The sequence below is a fragment of the Anomalospiza imberbis genome, chromosome 1, assembly GCF_031753505.1.
Source record: "Anomalospiza imberbis isolate Cuckoo-Finch-1a 21T00152 chromosome 1, ASM3175350v1, whole genome shotgun sequence".
Classification (NCBI taxonomy): Eukaryota; Metazoa; Chordata; class Aves; order Passeriformes; family Viduidae; genus Anomalospiza; species Anomalospiza imberbis.
In genome coordinates this window covers 21,609,542-21,626,239 of record NC_089681.1, presented here as the reverse complement: position 1 = coordinate 21,626,239, position 16,698 = coordinate 21,609,542, and the positions used below count along the sequence as shown (strand labels likewise).

The 16,698-nt window shown below is 41.0% G+C and overlaps 1 protein-coding gene across 2 annotated transcripts; it reads right to left on the bottom strand.

The window, feature by feature from the left end:
• Positions 1-1,447: 1,447 nt before the first annotated feature.
• FBXO43 (F-box protein 43) lies at positions 1,448-11,194 on the bottom strand. 2 transcript variants are annotated; one of them, XM_068183982.1, is made up of 7 exons: positions 10,857-11,194; positions 10,671-10,747; positions 8,599-8,765; positions 3,976-5,507; positions 3,020-3,122; positions 2,005-2,190; positions 1,448-1,914 (listed from the first exon to the last, which is right to left on the bottom strand). In XM_068183982.1, exons 4-7 carry the CDS (start codon positions 5,457-5,459, stop codon positions 1,666-1,668), a joined length of 2,022 nt encoding a protein of 673 aa, XP_068040083.1. In that variant the 5' UTR covers positions 5,460-5,507; positions 8,599-8,765; positions 10,671-10,747; positions 10,857-11,194; the 3' UTR covers positions 1,448-1,665. The 2 variants fall into 2 exon arrangements, with proteins under 2 accessions (XP_068040083.1, XP_068040093.1); XM_068183992.1 differs by lacking the exon at positions 10,671-10,747.
• Positions 11,195-16,698: the final 5,504 nt, after the last annotated feature.

Here is a 16,698-nt window from a genome sequence, read left to right as displayed (position 1 = left end):
TTGATACTTATAGTAATGCAAGAAACATGATCTTCTGGCAGATATATTGGGTTGACTTCTTTAATGATAACGTTTGGTTAATAGAGTTAGTGTTAAAATTTCCTTATTTTATTAACCATGTTGTCTCTCCTCCTTCCAAATGCTATGTGAAATTACTATGCCAAAAATCAAGCATGGTAAAAGTACTAATCAAATTACAAATCACAACAGTTAGAGGTGAGAAATGAGAAGTGGCGTTTCCAGAACATCCTGAAGTTATTATCCTGGTCCATTTGGCTTAAACATCCACAGATTGCGTAAAAATAAATAAAGAAAAAAAAAAGAAAGTCTTTGAAGTTGATAATTTTTAGACACTAAAAATAAAAGGGCTGTGTGAATAAATATTAAAAGAGGCAAATATGAAGCTTATGGTTTACTTGAAAATTCTTCTCCTGGTTTGTTTTTTTTAATCTGACTTTTTAAAATAGCTCAGTGTTAAGGCTTACCTACAAATACACACAGTCTTCAAAAATATAACACAAAAGACATAAGAGGGAGAGTGGGGAATAAACACCAGCTGACAACAAGAGTTCTGCAAGATGCTTGTGACAAGCTTTTTGAAAGGACAAGTGGGACAATATTATTATAGAAGTTAATTGATATTATATCTTCATAGAAGTACTGTGTCCATTTCTGTCACCTGTATTTCAAGCTGTCTGTAATTGCTAGGATACAAACCGAAACCACACAAAATCTTTTTGAGGTCCAAGAGACAGATTGAGTTAGTTTTCTAGAAAGGATCAGCATATTTAGTTCAAGAGCAAAATACCTCCATTTCCTTTATTAAATCTAGAGATAGAGTGATTTTCATCTGTAGACAGTCCTTTTGCTCAAGTAGAAGTGTGAAGAAGTAGAAGAAGGTATCTGGGAGCTGAGGTCGAGTCAGATTAAGCTTGAAGGAAAGTTCACAACAGCAAAGGCGATGCCACAGCATTTTCAGCTGCCTGAATATACATGGTATCACCCGAAATTTTCAAGATAAAAACTTTGTAAAACTCAGTACAACAGAATATCCACGCAGGATCGGTTTAGTTTATAAATTACTATTCTATTGAATTCCTTTACATAGGCTAAGAGAGCAACAAATTAATTATTCCAATAAAAATTCAGACAACTAAGATATTAGTTTTGGCTTTTTACCATCCATATTGATAGAAGCATTTTTGTAAATGTACATAGTGTCCCACTTTGAGACTTTTTAAAATATTTACTGTAATATGAGGTGAATAAATAAATCTGATTTCAAAGACTGTTTTGGAAATAATTTTCTTTAATTTGTCTTTAAGACAAGAATAACATTTTTAAACATCGATGACGCCATGTAAGCTAAATATTAAAGACTACATTTAAGACACTTTATTTAAAAATTAAGATGTTAGTAAGTTTCTACCTACTACACTACAGGTAAAACAAAACATAAAATATTTTTAAATGTTCATTTTTTAAAAAACAAAATTATACTATGTTAATTAAGATATATACATGAGAGGTTATCTTGGTAAGTCAGCAAGAACAAATGGGAAGATACTTCCAAAATGCATACCTTTAGGAGGAGTAGGAGCAAGATTAGGAATTTAGGGGAAGGGGGAAAAGAGTTAAATGCAAGGAGTTACATGCTTTACAAATTTAGAGCCTTTTTAAATTTCTTTTGCTTTGGGCACTTCCTGGTGGAGCATCTTTTTTGTTCTTCCGTTTTGCAGATAAACTATTACATTCTTTTGACCCATGAAATGCATGCAGACATAAAATACAGAACTCAAATGCACATGATTCTCTGCTACATAGCCCCCGTTTCTTTACCAATTGATATTTAGCAGGATATTGACATCTTGGACAGGGTTTTAGAGCTTCATCAGTGAATAGAGTTTTAGCAACCTGTAGCAAGAGGAGAGAGAAAAGAGATATTTATTCTTGTAAATGAAAACATTCTAAAAACTGAAAATTAAACATTTCTTCGATACCTACTTTTATGTATTCTTCCTGCCTACTAGCTGAGTGGGGAACAGAACTGCATCTCCTAGGTGTGAGTTCAGTGTGTGAAGGTGGTGTCTGTAAAATAGGAGTTCTGGCTTGAGCTTGAACAGGCCTTAGAGCAGATCTATTGAGAATATTAAGTCTTGTAGCAGCATCTTCAGCCTTCAATAAATATTCCTGTTAATTTATAATTATTTAACAAAAAAAGGGGAGAAAATTAGGATTGGATTTTATTTCATTTAGGATTTACAGCTAGATTTTACTTGAGTTTTTTCCCTCTGCAACAACAGATAAGAAAAGAAAATTTTATGTATATATATATATATATATATATATATATATCACAAGTATTTACCATTAAATGTTTATATTTAGCAAGGGATCAAGAGAGAGACCAACAAAAACAAAGTCCCATGAGCAGGGTAAAAAGCCAACTGTCTTTTAGCGCACTCTACTGGTGCTCATGTTTGTGAATAGGACATCTCAAGAGCAAGTGTGCATGTATCATGTGGAAGGTCTAAAAAATATAATGCTATTAATATGCTTATTTCTCTAGATGCCCCTTAAAAACCTTCTACATATCCTTCTGATGGTCACAAATACACCGTGACACTGCGACACAAGCAGTCCTGAAAATAATCAGCAAGTAGTGTAGAGCAGGTCCTAGAGCACTGCAGACCAGAGTGAAATGGACAATGAGGAACAGTACGGCACAACGGTATGAGCAGAGTTTAAAATCTAAAGCTAGAATTAGTCAAGGAAGAGATCCTACAGGATTCTCAAGAAAGAGCAGGAGGGGTAAATGAGAGTCTTACATGGTTGAAAGACCAGTACTCAAACTGCAGACAACTGAAAAGCAGCGACAGTCACTACATTCTCCTGTTAGAATCCATCACCTACTCATTTTGGAACTCTCTGTCAGATACTTTTTGGTAGCTTTACAAGATGTTTTGTCTTTCCTTCTTTCTTTCACACCTAAAAAAATCACCTTTGAGAACTATCTTACCCGAGCTGCTTCTTTCAGCTGTTTTGTGTACAACCTTCTCCTCTTATCTGCACTTCTGTCTTGTACAATGATTTCACGCCAGCTTTTGCTGACTTTCCAAATGCTGGAACAAATAAAAAATTTATCCATTTTCAATTTTTTTTCAAGTGGTGCAGGAGTCATGCTAGCAAGACTAGTGGCAAAGATTTTTGCATGGTTTCATATACCCTTGGTAATTTTAGACTGTTGCTATAGACTATTCTTTATTTTGTTATGAAACACAAGTCTCCTATTTTACACATAACTGTGTAACAGAAGAGTCTAAAGAACAACAGCAACATTAATAGCACAGCATATCTTTGACTTAGAAAATAAATTAATTTCTTCCTCCATATAAGCCACTTACCAAGATTGTTTCTAGTCACACTTGTGTTAAGAATTCTGAAAACCTCTGTGCCCTTAGACTTTCATCTATTCACCCACTCCCTTTGTTACAACAAAGAAATCAAGAGCAGTGTGTGAAATGTAGCAGTTTCTATTGATTAGAAATTAATCGAGAAGATTACTCATGAATCAAAATTCTTTGGGCATCTTTGTGCTTAGAAATAACTGAGGAAATAAAATACACAAGAAAAATTCTAGAAAATGTGTTTTGAGTGCTATGCACTATTGGGAACTTGTAATGAGGATAAATTCCTTTCTAGGCTTAAAGTAATTTTTAATATATTTTAAAATTTACAAGTATTGTGATTTAGTTTTGAGTTCACTAATTTTCCATTATTTTTTAGCTTTTTAGTGCCCCTATTTATTTATAGATCTACACAGAAAGACCTACTTAACAGTGAGCAAACTTCTCTTTTTTTCAGACAAAAAAATTTTGTTGATGACAACACCCAGTATGCCAGAAGTTATTCTAATTCATTCACAGAAGCTCATCTTTATCCCTTTTTTGGTGTGTGTGAAGCAATAGTACTTACCTGCATAGACTTTCTACTGTCAAAGCATCTAAAACTATAGCAAGAACATGTTTTAAATTTCTATCTTTCAATTCTGTTAAAATATCTAATTTTTCAAGACCCATTTTCTTGCCAATAAGTCCAGGAAGAACATTATCTAATGCAAATATTTCTGTTCCATCCGTATTCTCCGAGATTTGCTTTTGGTGCAATCTTTGTCTTTGCAAGCAAATTTCATGAACTATTTTCAGAGCTGGAGTTCTTGAGAGATCTCCATGACTTACAACCAGGTCTCCACTCAGCTGTTCTTTTAGAACTAAATCATGACCTTCACTGACAAAGTCTCTTTCTTTTGTTAATATATGCACTGAAGTAGGACTGCCATGATTATCTTCTGTCTCTGACTGGGAGCCTAGTTCCCGAAGAGTGGATAACCTTCTGACTCGCTCAAGTTTTCTTGTCTTTCTTTTACTGTCTGAAGTTTTGGAATCTTCTTTGTGCTTTTGGAAGAGCTCTTGGAAAGATCCCTCATAATCAGACAATGAGTCTCCTGATTTGTCCAAAGGAAGTGAATTATATCCACTATCTTCAGGCGTTGAAAGATCTGGGTAATTTGCTACCTTAACAGGGGGAGAGTTTATATCACATAGTCCGAAGTTAGAGTTCTCTACAGGACTGGTGATAGAAGTCAGGTATTTACCCTCACTGACCTCAGGGAGGCTACTCCTACTGTAAGTAGGAGTCCTAAGCACCCCATCTCTAACACTCATAAGAACATTTTCATTAAATTCATTAGTGTTACTAGCAGTGACATCCTTCCACTGAATTGGAGATAAACTTTCTGATTCTAACAATAAGGGGTCCTTACACTGGGACTCCTCTAGTGTAGAAGTTCTTTGTTGTGAAAAGGAGAGCCTCCGTTTTGGAGAATCGGGATTAGAGTTCTCAGGTTCTGAAGTGCTAGTTGTCAGAGGTTTGTAACCTTTATCTTTTGAAGAATATGCAGCAGTTTGTGAAAGCTTTTCTTCAGAGCTCAAAACACAAGAGAATATTTTTTTCCTGATGCTTCCTGAAGAACTAAGTTGTCTGTCACAGCATCCTACAGTTGTGCCAGCTTTGACGGTGTTGGGCAAAAGCAGCCGCCTGCATAGTGAGGAGCCTTTTCTACTTGATTTAGGAGTTTCAAAAAAATCTTCACTTTTATTTGCTTCTCTTTCTTCTGATAAGGATATAGAATTAAATTCTTTTTCAATAGATGGTGACATGGGAAAGAAGGCTCTTGGACAGATATGCTCAGAATGCTCCTGTAGCAATGATACACTTGTTACACTCAGTGCTCCTTCACGTTCTGCGTCAGGATCTTTTACTGACTCATTGCATCTGCTGTCCAGAAATGCTGAAGTGCAATACATGTCTTTAAAATTTGAGTATATAAAGTTGCTCCTGGGAGGTGTTAATCTATTTCTTCTAAGAATATTGAACCTCACTAGGTGACTGTCCGACATCTTCTGCTTGACACTTTGACTTTCTAAATAAAGATACCACTGCTGTTTCTGAAACAAACAATAAAAGCAGTCACCAAAACCCCCTCAGATTAGAGAGAAAGCCTTGTGTAAGTCTATTAAGATAACAGTCATAACAAAAGTATTGCCATTATTCTCAGTAGAAACAGTGCTTATACATAAACACAAAAGTAGATGGTAAGAATGAGTGATTAAAATGCATATTATACTGTGAGGCAAATCAAACATATACCCAGTCAGCTAATTGACCTGGCAGTCCTCATCTGTGGAAAAGCTCTTCAAATAAGCTACACAGCAATTAGAAGCTCATTGGTGCTGAAATTGGCAACAAAACTCCCCATCATTCCAGTAGAGCCAGGATTTTTATTGGCACTGTCCTGGTTCATCCAACAACTGATAGTTCAGTACTCAAGAATGAGCAGAAGCTCTGGTAATAGGCAAGTTTAGACAAAAGGCATTTTCTGCTTAAGTAAAATAAGAGGATTAATAATGAAGTTACAAGTCTAGAAGTCTCCCTATTTTTTAGATCCCTAGAGTCCCCAGAGGGAATGAATTTGACCTATAGTTACAAAGCGAAAAGTGCTTTTTTATCTGCCTTAACATTTAAGTGTCATTTTGTAAAGAACCTCTCTTCTTTTACTCATGTCTACGGGTAAACTGAGTGTTCTGAAAGCTTATATTTTAAAGAAAATGACTGACTGTATACACACTCACCAGGTACACAGAATTTAAGAGCTACTATATATTTTCCTAGGAAGGTTAGAAGTGGCTAATGCACACAAATAAAAGATGTGTGGAAACAGGCTTACTTTTGCCACACATACACTGCAGAGTTTCTCCACCCTAACTGTAGTGGCATTAGGTCACTGCTTTCTACACACAGTAACTGTACAAATGATGTTTGGCTAATGCAGCAAGAGGGCTGCTCTCAAAGACACCAAAGTAGTTCACATCAGTGTTGCAATACTCAGGAGTTTGAATCAGCACCTTTTACTGTGGTATGTTACCTCTAGAACTGATATTCTGGAACATAAAGCCTAGAATTAGCAACTGACCTTTCAAAACAGAAGTAGGAATCTTTAAAGGTAATTTCAACACCAAATACTAAGCCATTGCTAATATCCCAACAATCCTGTCTTAGTCTAGCCCTAAGCCACCAAATACAAGCAATGGGAACCCAAAATGCTTGAGAGAGGTGAGGCAGAATGAGTCCTTGATGATCTTGGGTCATTAATTAGCATTTTTTGACCCATATGGAAAGCACCTTTTAAGATTATTGCAATATTTTAAAAAATGCTTTGTTTTGTTTTCTACTGTAAGAAGACAGCAACAAGAGAAGTTCAAAAGGAAAAGAATGTTGAACAGCAGAATGTCACCTTGGTATAAAGACATACACAATCTTACTAATATCAGTATGAAACCAAAGAGACTTAAACAAAATACACATACATAACTGAGAAAAACTCTTCTATCAAAGACAGGTATGTGAAAATAATTCCAAGACAACAACAAAGTGAAGTCTGGCATGCTTTGTTCCCTTTTCCCATTTACCTCTATAAGTACCTTTCTTTCCTGTTTGTCTTCTGTCTCCGCTTTTACCTTGTTTCCCATTTTACACAATGAAACAAGTGACAGCACAAGTAGGAAATACAAGGCCATAGCTTTAAGCTAGTGTTTAGTGGATTAGAGATTACTTTTTTGCTGCTGCAGGACCAACTCCAAGTAGCATTTAGTGTTTCATCTGCATCACTTCTCCATGTTTTAGTAGATCTCTAAGTACTGGTGTCCCCCAGCCGTTGATCCTGGGCCCACTGTAGTTCAACTTATTCAGCTGTGACTTGAATGAAAGGGGCAGACACCTCCCTCAGCAAGTTCACTGGTGGCACAAAGCTGGGAGGAGCAGCTGATACCCCAGAGGGCCGTGCAGCCTTTCAGAAGGACCTGGGCAGGCTGGAGAGATGGGCAGAGAACCATCTGAAACTCAACAAAGGCAAATGCAGATCCTGCACCTCTTGAGGAACCCCAGGATGGAGGAACACCAGTACAGGATGGGGGCTGACCTGCTGGGAAGCAGCTCTGCAGAGTAGGTCCTGGTGGACAACAAAATGTCCATGAGCCAGCAGTGTGCCAAGAAGGCCAAGGGTATCCGGTGGTGCATTAGGACAAGCATTGCCAGCTGGTTAAGGGACGTGATCCTGGCCCTATGCTCAGCCCTCTTGAGGCCTTACCTGGAGTGCTGTGTCCAGTTCAGAGCTTTCCAGGTCAAGAAAGACAAAGAAATACTGGAGAGAGTCCAGTGGAACTATGGAGATTAGGGGACTGGCACACCTGATTTATGAGGAAAGGCTGAGGAAGCTGGGCCTGTATAGCCTAAAGAAGGGACCTTATCAATAGCTATCAATATCTGAAGGGAAGGTATCAAAAGGATGTAGCCAGGCTCCTCCTGGTGGTGCCAAATGATAGCACAAGAGGCAATGGGCAGAAAGTGGTACATGGAAAGTTCCACCTGAACGTGAGAAAAAAGTTCTTTACTGTGACGATGACAAAACACTGGATGAGGCTGCCCAGAGAGCTCATGGGGTCTCCTTCTCTGGAGATATTCAAAGGCCATTTGGATACAATCCTGAATAATGTGCTCTGAAGACCTTGCTCAAGGAGGAAAGTTGGACTAGATGATCTCCGGTGGTCCCTTCCAATCTTAGACATTCCATGATTCCATGGTTTTAGGCAATAGGCTGAAAAGGCTATGTCGTGAACCAGAAAATAACTTTTTCCTATATTTTTAAAGGTATGAAATCTCTGAGCAGCACACTGCTGCACTTCAGACAATTATTTACGGTATAAGCAAAGGACCACGTGAGCATAGCTCTTCTTTTTGTAAGAAGACAAAGACCTATAAGAAGACTGTCATAACAAGAGGGCATTATCTTCACTCCTCTACAAGAAGAATAGAGGTTTCATTTTCATGCTGAATTTTGGACAACTGCAGTTAGTTAGCAAATGTTGCCATTAGATATTATTTCCAAAAATGGTGATAGAGATTTAAACTGAATGCTAGAGACAGCTGTCCAAAATCGTAATCCCCCCACCTCCCCACCAAAAAAATCACATACACACACACCTTTAAAAATATTCGTATTTCCCTTAAATACAGTCAAAACTAACCACACATTTAACAAAAGCCCAAAGTCTTCCAGGCTTAGAAAATTAATTTTCAGGCAGCATGCTGAAGAAACAAAAGGGAAATCTCATGCTTGCAGTTTCATCCTCAGGCATTCTATGGGACAACTGAGAACAGAAAAGAATTAAAATACTACAGTATAAAAGAAGTTAAGCAAACTTGTGCTTCAAGTAACATAAAAACCACAGCAAAACAAGATTTTGCAGCCATAAAGGAGGTCAGAATAGCAGAGTTAAAGAAATGTTGGTAACTCAAGTAGAAGCGGAATATAAAGCTGTACAGAGGCGAGCGTCCGGCAGGGGGAGCTTGTGAGCGCACTCCATTGATTCGGCTATGTTGGCAAACATTACAGGATAATATAAATAACACTGCCAATTGACACCGAGTGAACCATGGCCGTCCATTAAGCTTCATTTCACCTCTTTTCTATGTTTCATTCTATACCTCTCCATTCATTCATACATTTTTGAACTTATTTTTACGTCTTTACCCCCTACTCCACAATTTTGAGACCTCATGTGGAGTATTGCCTTCAGCCGAGAGGCCCCCAAAAATAAGGAGATGGACATGTTGGAGCGAGTCCAGAAATTGGCATTAAAATAATCAGGGGGCTGGAGCACCTCTGCTCTGAAGACAGTCTGAGACAGTGGGGGCTGCTCAGCCTGGAGAAGAGAAGCCTTCAGGGAAAAAGAATTGTAGCCTTTCAGTACCCCATGGGTACCCATCAAGAAAGCCAGAAAGGGACTTTTTACAAGTGCATTTGGTGATAAAACAAGGCAGTAGGGGCTTTAAACTGAAAGAAGGAAAGTTAGGTTAGATGTTAGGAAGAAATTGTTCACTATGAGGGCAATGAGACACTGGAACAGGTTGCCCAGAGAAGTCACAGAAGCTCCATTACCAGCAGTGTTCAAGGTCACGTTGGATGTGGCTCAGAATAACCTGATTTAGTAGAAGGTGACCCTGCCCATGGAAGGGGCTCAGAACTGGATGATCTTTAACATCCCTTACAACTTGAACCATTCTGTGATTTACACAAACCCCAGTATACACCTCAAGCTTGTATACGATTTTTTCCAAAATGTAATACCTGTGCAAATTAAGCTTTAATTTAACACAAGGTCTCATTTTACAAATACAAAAGAAAAAGCCTTTCAGAGGTGCTGAACATTTCTCATAATAGAACAAGATTCTATTTCTATTCATAAGAGATGCCTAAAAAAATCTCTTATAACACTATCTTTTATAAGCACTTATTTTTTATCATGAGAACTTAATCTACTTAATTTGAGCCATAACGCCACACCTTTTTCATTTGGAGATCTTTAACTACTGCCTCAAAGTTTTCTTAACCTTGGTTTAGATGCCATCAAACAGATGTGCAAGGGAGAAAAGGCTGGTCACGCCACTAGTCAGTTACAGAGGAAGTAACAAAATCCCTACCTACTAAGGATAGATTTATGTGCTCTGTGCATTTTTCATATCTATTATTAGTTTTGCAGTTCTCGAATCAATTTACAAAGCAACTGCAAACTTTCTGGGAGTTTACTGGACAAAACAATTCATATTCAGAGACCCAAACTAAATTTTGGACAGGATTCACAAATTTAGACAAGGAACAATTTCTAACAAGTTTAGTCTTACCAAGCACCCTAGAGAAGGAAGAATGTTGGTTACTAGAAGCAATGTAAGCGGTGCCTCCAACTTAGACATAAATTCTAGGATGGAGTCACACCTGTTCCTAGTAATTTGTATTCCTCAATAATACACACAGAACACTTATGCATCGAACAAGACAATTTCTGCATTTTTTAAAATCGCTGTTCACCACTGCTTACAGAACAGGTAAAGACAAAGTTTTGGTGATACGGAAGTATTTTCTCTGTAATTTAAATAGATATGGTATCGGCAGTAAAAAAATACTGCTCTTTGACCCCAAAGTCACTGATACCTTCCAGGTAATAATAATGAAGATGACACAGCCAAGTCCTATCTGCACGATATGGGCCACTTACCCTAATTTATGAAGCAAATCAAGATCTTCCAATGCAAAGGCGGTGTATTCAAAGTATTGCTTACCCCTAGTGATAACCTGAAGTGAGAAAGGATGTGGGGAGAAAAGAGAGAGGTGCAAGAGAAACATTACCCAGCTGAGACAGCTTTCACTCCACAAATACGTGTTAACTGCAATGCCTAATTACCCAGCGACGGCGATAATTGAGATGTAGCTGAGGACCAGCACCCGAGGGTCTCAGTCACCTGGGATGCCGGACACAAGCAAAGCAACCGCTTCGCCCTCTCGTCTGGCAAACCGGCGGGCACAGGAGCCGAGCCTGGAGGCCGCCCTACCACCGGGCGCAGCTGAGGCGGCGGCGGGGCACGCCGAGCAGGGCTGAAGGCGAGGAGCAGGAGTGAAGGCGGGCTGGAGGAACTCCAGCAGCTCTCGCCGCCCGGCCCCGGGCCCGTTGCCCTTGGCGAGGAGCCGCTTCGCTCTCCCCACCCACACCGGCCCCTCGCGTGCGGCCGCGGCCGCCGCTTTCCCTCGCTCGGGTTTGAACTACCCGCCCTCACCAACCGCTGCCTCCCCGCCCCCTCAGCGCTCGGCCCCGGCCGGGAGCCTGAGGAGACCGGGAGTGCCCAGCCCGCCCCTCGGGGACGTGAGGGAGCACCGGCGAGGCTTGCCCCGCTCCTCACGCTTGATACTTCAGCCCCGCGGCCCCCGCCGCACCCAGCCCACAGTGAAAGCACCCCTGAGTCGTTCCTGCCCCTGCTCTGCTTCTCCAGAGGCGCCCAGTGAGGGTGGGGTTTTCCCGCCTCTGCCAGAGCCCACTGCGCTCCCTACGGCGGAGGGGACCGGGGGCGGGGGCTAAGGGGCGGCTCAGGGGTGCCTGAGGCATTCACAGCTAATAATCCTTATCTGCACCACAGCCTTTAAGCTTGGGTTATAAGGGTGCTAGTTAATTTCAGTTAATTAGCCTAATTACCTTTTTACCGGACAGCCCAGGACTAAAACAGTCACAGAGCGCTTGTCAAGTACATCACCTTCAAAGAAGTCGGGTGGAGGATCCCCGACTCCAGCACCGCATAGGTCCTCGAGTCTCCCCAGGTACTTTTTGCCAGAGATTCCAGGAAGGACCATTCTCCCTGGCCACAGTGTAGAGCACATTTCCCACGCCTTGTCCCGTTGTGAATGGCCGAAGGGCTACTCCTGTTTAATTTGTTAAAAAGCTTGTAGTAATTCAGAAACGGGCTCCTGGGTTTTGCTGTGGTTTTAGTTTTTCTGTATGCTAAAATACACTCAAACAAAAAACCCGACCCAAAGAGAAAACCGCCAAAACTACGACTACGTGGATGGATGTGTTTCCTGGGCTCGGTAAGGATAGCGTGAGGCTTCACATCGGCGGGATGGGGAATGTCAGACGAGACATTTAGGTCTCTCTGAACGAGAGACCTAAAACAGGCTCTAAAAGCAACACCTACATTTTAACAAGCAAACTCCCGGCTTAAGTAACGTAACTCCTCTTCGTGGGTTCTGGCATTTCTCAGCCTTCCCCTTTGGCAACTCCGCTCCTCCTGGTGTGAGGCGGCCTGAGAGGGGCCCGAGGAAACAAGGGCTTAAAAGTTCCCGACCCAGAGCCGGCGGAAAGTGACTTTTTAGGGAAAGAATATCGGTTTATTTGACTACAAGGTGGTAACAGTTATGGCTTAAAAGGGAAAGGCTCTTGGACTATCTCCCCCTTCCTTTTTAGAAGGAGAAAACATTAGAAAATTTCTTTAAAGTAGTAGAACTTTTCTGAAAGTGCTTTCTGTAGTACCGGCTGTTTGGCAGGAACTGAATAAAATTGTTTTTCAAATATTTGTATTTATTTCTAAAATACCTTCTCAATTAAATAAAAACTGAATAAAATTGTTCTTCAAATATTTGTATTTATTTCTAAAATACCTTCTCAATAAAATTGGAAGCTTACTAGTGGGACACAGCCACTGCAAGCTCTGTCTCCGTCAAACCTGGGTGGATTTATGCGACCTGGATCAAAAATACGCAAGAAGTTTAGCAAGTCGGAATTGCGACATTTTATGCAATACACAGAAGTGCCAAACTACAAAGTGTGTTTTAACAAAACAAAACAAAACAAAAAAAGTCCCTCTCCCAAAAACCCACCGCAACAAAAACCAAGCAAGAAAAAAAAAAAAAAAACAAACACAAAAAAAAAAAAACCAAAACAAACGAACAAAACACACACAAAAAAAAAAAAAAAGAAAAACACGAAAACCTGAGAACGCTACTTCTAACAAGTGAAACGAGGTGAGACATTCTGCAACAGTCGCACTGCGCTCGGTTCCGGCTACATTCTACATTTATTTCCTTCCCCTGTCCAAAGCACCTGTACCCCTGTGCCTTCCCCATCTCGACACACAAGCCTTTCTTCTCATTTGCCTACCAACTCCCCAATAACTATTTCACTTTACAGTACAGTGGAAGTCTCTCAGACAGCCTCAACACTCTCTGCTACTCTGAATCCAACAGAGCATCTTTAGGGCTGGAATTTACCAGCGCACGGGAATGGGACTTACCAAAGCGCTCCTCCCGTAAGGGGAGGATTTTATCGGAAACGGTTGAAGTGACCGAAGCTTTAAGAAGCTTTAAGATCTGGTAAAGCATCCTATTTCTCCAAGGGAATGTTTAAAGGATGCCAATAATCAAACAATTACATGGTTTCTTTATTAATAATGGAAACATTATTTTCACAGGATTAACTGAATTTTTCATGGAGATATTTTTAGTAAATCCTTTTAAATTTGTCGGTTTGACAAACGCGTTTTTAAAATACTAGCGAGCCTAGAGAAAGACTGACCGGGGGGGGGGGGGGTAGTATATTTGCTTTTTTAGGAGTTGGTAATTTCTTACCGTGCGTTTACCAAGAAAGAGCTCAGGCTGTTTTTCTCCTCCGTTTAAACCTCTTGGTACCCACCCACCCACACACACGGCTCCGTAGCGGAGAAGATGCAAGTAGTAACCTATAACAGTACCTCTGCCTTTTACAAACCATTTTTCTTGCCCGTGTTTTATTCTGGCACTCCAAAGCTTTATTCTTAAAGAGTAGTGTGAAGAAGCAAGTCTAAAGCCATTACTGTGATTTCATTACATTTCATTTAAACACTAAATGAGGAAAACTACAACTATTTATTATTACCCGAGATCATTTTAGGTAAGTTACAAGTCCTATATGATTTGCTAGTAGGTGAACATCAATGAATTACAACTGATAAAACCTCATCCGTACTAATTTGTATGCTTAGGAAACAATTTTTATTCAGTATTCAGAAACAGAAAGAGATCTTTCCTTAAACTGAGGAACCTTTGAATGATCTAGTAATTTAATTTGGCATATTCACAAAATATAGTATTCGTTAAACATTGTGGGAATGGGGGAGAAATACAGCAAAGATACCTAATTCTACAAACTCTCAGTCGAAGATTCAAAATTCCTACCGCAAGCGAGGTGGAGCCAGTGACAAAGAGCAACCGGTGTCGTTTCAAATCTTGCCTGCGCTTATTTTAGTTCAGTACATCGGGAAATACCGACATATGAACTTCTTTCATAATAAAACCTTACACATAAAATGTGCAACATATATGTTTGGTAGTATGTAAGTTTGGCTTCATGTGGATAAATATGATACTGACCACGGCATCAAAATATCAAGATGCCGGGTTTATCCACGGGTTTTAGGTAAAATGCTACTGAAAACAGAAAGAACCTTGAGGCAGAACACCTCGGTGGTTTAAAACTCCGCAGCCGTAAGACCAGACCTGGTGCGGGGTATTCTCTATCCCGAGTATGTTGAGTACAGCTAAATAAAATAATGAAAACACCGGGGACCTTGGGGCTCATTTTACCTAACCATGCCGCTGCCTACTGTCTTCACTGACAACTTGCACTGCTATTCATATGGAAGCTTGTGTCTTAAAATAATGTGTGCCTTTCTTGCTTTTATTTCTTTTTTTCCCCCAGGCGGCTAACACCCTGAACGGCATACGTATTGCTTTCTCAGCCTCATGACTATTCACGGCGCGGAGGCCGGAGCGGGCGGCGGGGCGGAGCACGGCCCGCCCCGCGGGCGCCGGGCGCTCGTCATCAGCGTGCGCCGGGGAGGCGGCGGGGCCGGCGGAGCTGCGCGACCGGCTGCTCCGGGCCTTCGGGTGTTCGCTGCTGAGCGGTGCTGGTGTGGCCGTGGTGGGCAGGGAAAGGCCGGGACCAGGCTCGTGGGCTTCGCTTCTGCGTGCCAGACCCGCGGACAGTGGGGAGGTCGGAAATGGGGCGGGATGGGGAGCCTGGGGCCCGTGGGCTGTGCGAAGGGCTGTATGCCCTTCTCCTTCGTGGGCTCTGCGGGACGTGAATGAGCGGGTTGACCCGTAATCATTGGATTACGGTTACATGAGAGATGCTCGGAGAGGGGACCTCGTTAATATGCAAAAATATCTGAAGCGAGGGTTGCCAAGAAGATGAAGCCACGTTCCTCTTGGAGGTGCCAAGCACTAGAACAATAGACAGCAGGCAGAAACTGAGGCACAGGAAGTGCCACCTGAATAGAAGGAAGAATTTCTTTACTGTGTGGGGCTGCACACTGGAACAGATTGTTCAGAGAGGTTGAGGAGTTCCCCTCTCTGGAGATACTCAAGAACCATCTGCGTGCACTCCTGTGCCATGTGCTCTAGAATGATCCCGCTTAAGCAGGGAGGTTGGACCAGATGACCCGCTGTGGTCCCTTCCAGCCTTTCCCATTCTGTGATTTGGTGAGGTGCTCTTGGCACATGGTACCCCTGCATCTCTGCAGTGGATTCTGGCTGCACCCCAGCACGTGTTGGTGCATCACCGGACCTGTTGGCTCTGTCAGCTTAGGGGCACTTAGGGCTGTAGGGTGTGTGAAGGCCAGCCATGGCACCTCCCTGCAAAACACAGAACTGTAGTTCACTGCTGCCCTTAAGAGCAGTATAATTTTGCTGCATAAGCAGCACTAGCCCAAGTTATTCAGCTACAACTGTGATCCACCTTAGTTCAGCTCTGTGTTTTAGAAGAATCTGCTGTTTTCCAGTGGTAATGGGTGACTGCACAAATCTTACTGCAATGTGCTGACACAAAAAAAAAATGTAGCACATGTGAGTTAAGATGCCACTATGATTATGGTGTAGCATACCTGAAAGCTGTAGAGTTCAATGGATTGTTTCCAGTTCTCTTGAATGGAGTGACACAGTGGGAGTTTTAACAAGACAGTTTGTCAAGTGTCGATCAGACTCCTAAAGTATGAAATGTCCCTGTCCTGTTTTCAGTATCATAGTTTTCCCAGCTGAATTTATACTGAAACTAATTCTGAAGATGAGGGAAATAATCTTTGCTGTAATGTTAAGCAAAAGCATCTGAGAGCTATTCTGTCATTGGAAGCGAAGAAAGCATCAAGAAGGCTATTTACTGGCATAAGGGTTAGGAATTCCTCTATGTCGGACAGAACAGAAATACAGAAAACAGCAGCCTCAGAAAACCTAATAGGAAATAATTCATGTTCTTGTCTAGACTTGAATGGGAAAAAAAAAGTGTTTATCCATGTACAGTAACCACCTCAAAATTCATGGTTGCATGTACATTTAGATGTTAGGATAGGATTAGTTAAAGCTTGGAGGAGTGTTTGTGGAGTATATGTAACTATTTAGTCTGATGCCATGAAGAAATACTTATCTTCAAATAAGTCTGAACAATCAAAACCATTATAGGACATTAAGAGGTATTTGGAGAATAGCACTGAGTTATTAGTCTTGATTTGGAAGGATTTGAAGGGTTGAATTTCATCTCTATGGCCCCTCATTGTTCAGGGTTTTTTGTTTTGTTTTGCTTTCTAATTTCTGCTATTCTTCTACCCACAGTCTGTTCCCAGTATTTCTAATACCTTAGAACAACGAGTAGTTTATCAGGTTAGCTAGTGTGTCAGAGGGGAAGGAAAGATGACAAGGCTTACGTGCTTTGTTAGCAGCATTGTTACATGAGT

Coding starts and splice junctions, on each gene's coding strand:
- FBXO43 (XM_068183982.1), bottom strand. CDS start 5,459: ATGTCGGACAGTCACCTAGTGAGGTTCAATATTCTTAGAAGAAATAGA. Junction 2,191..3,019: donor AGCTGAAAGAAGCAGCTCGG/GTAAGATAGTTC, acceptor ATAAATTAACAG/GAATATTTATTGAAGGCTGA. Junction 1,915..2,004: donor GGCAGGAAGAATACATAAAA/GTAGGTATCGAA, acceptor CTCTTGCTACAG/GTTGCTAAAACTCTATTCAC.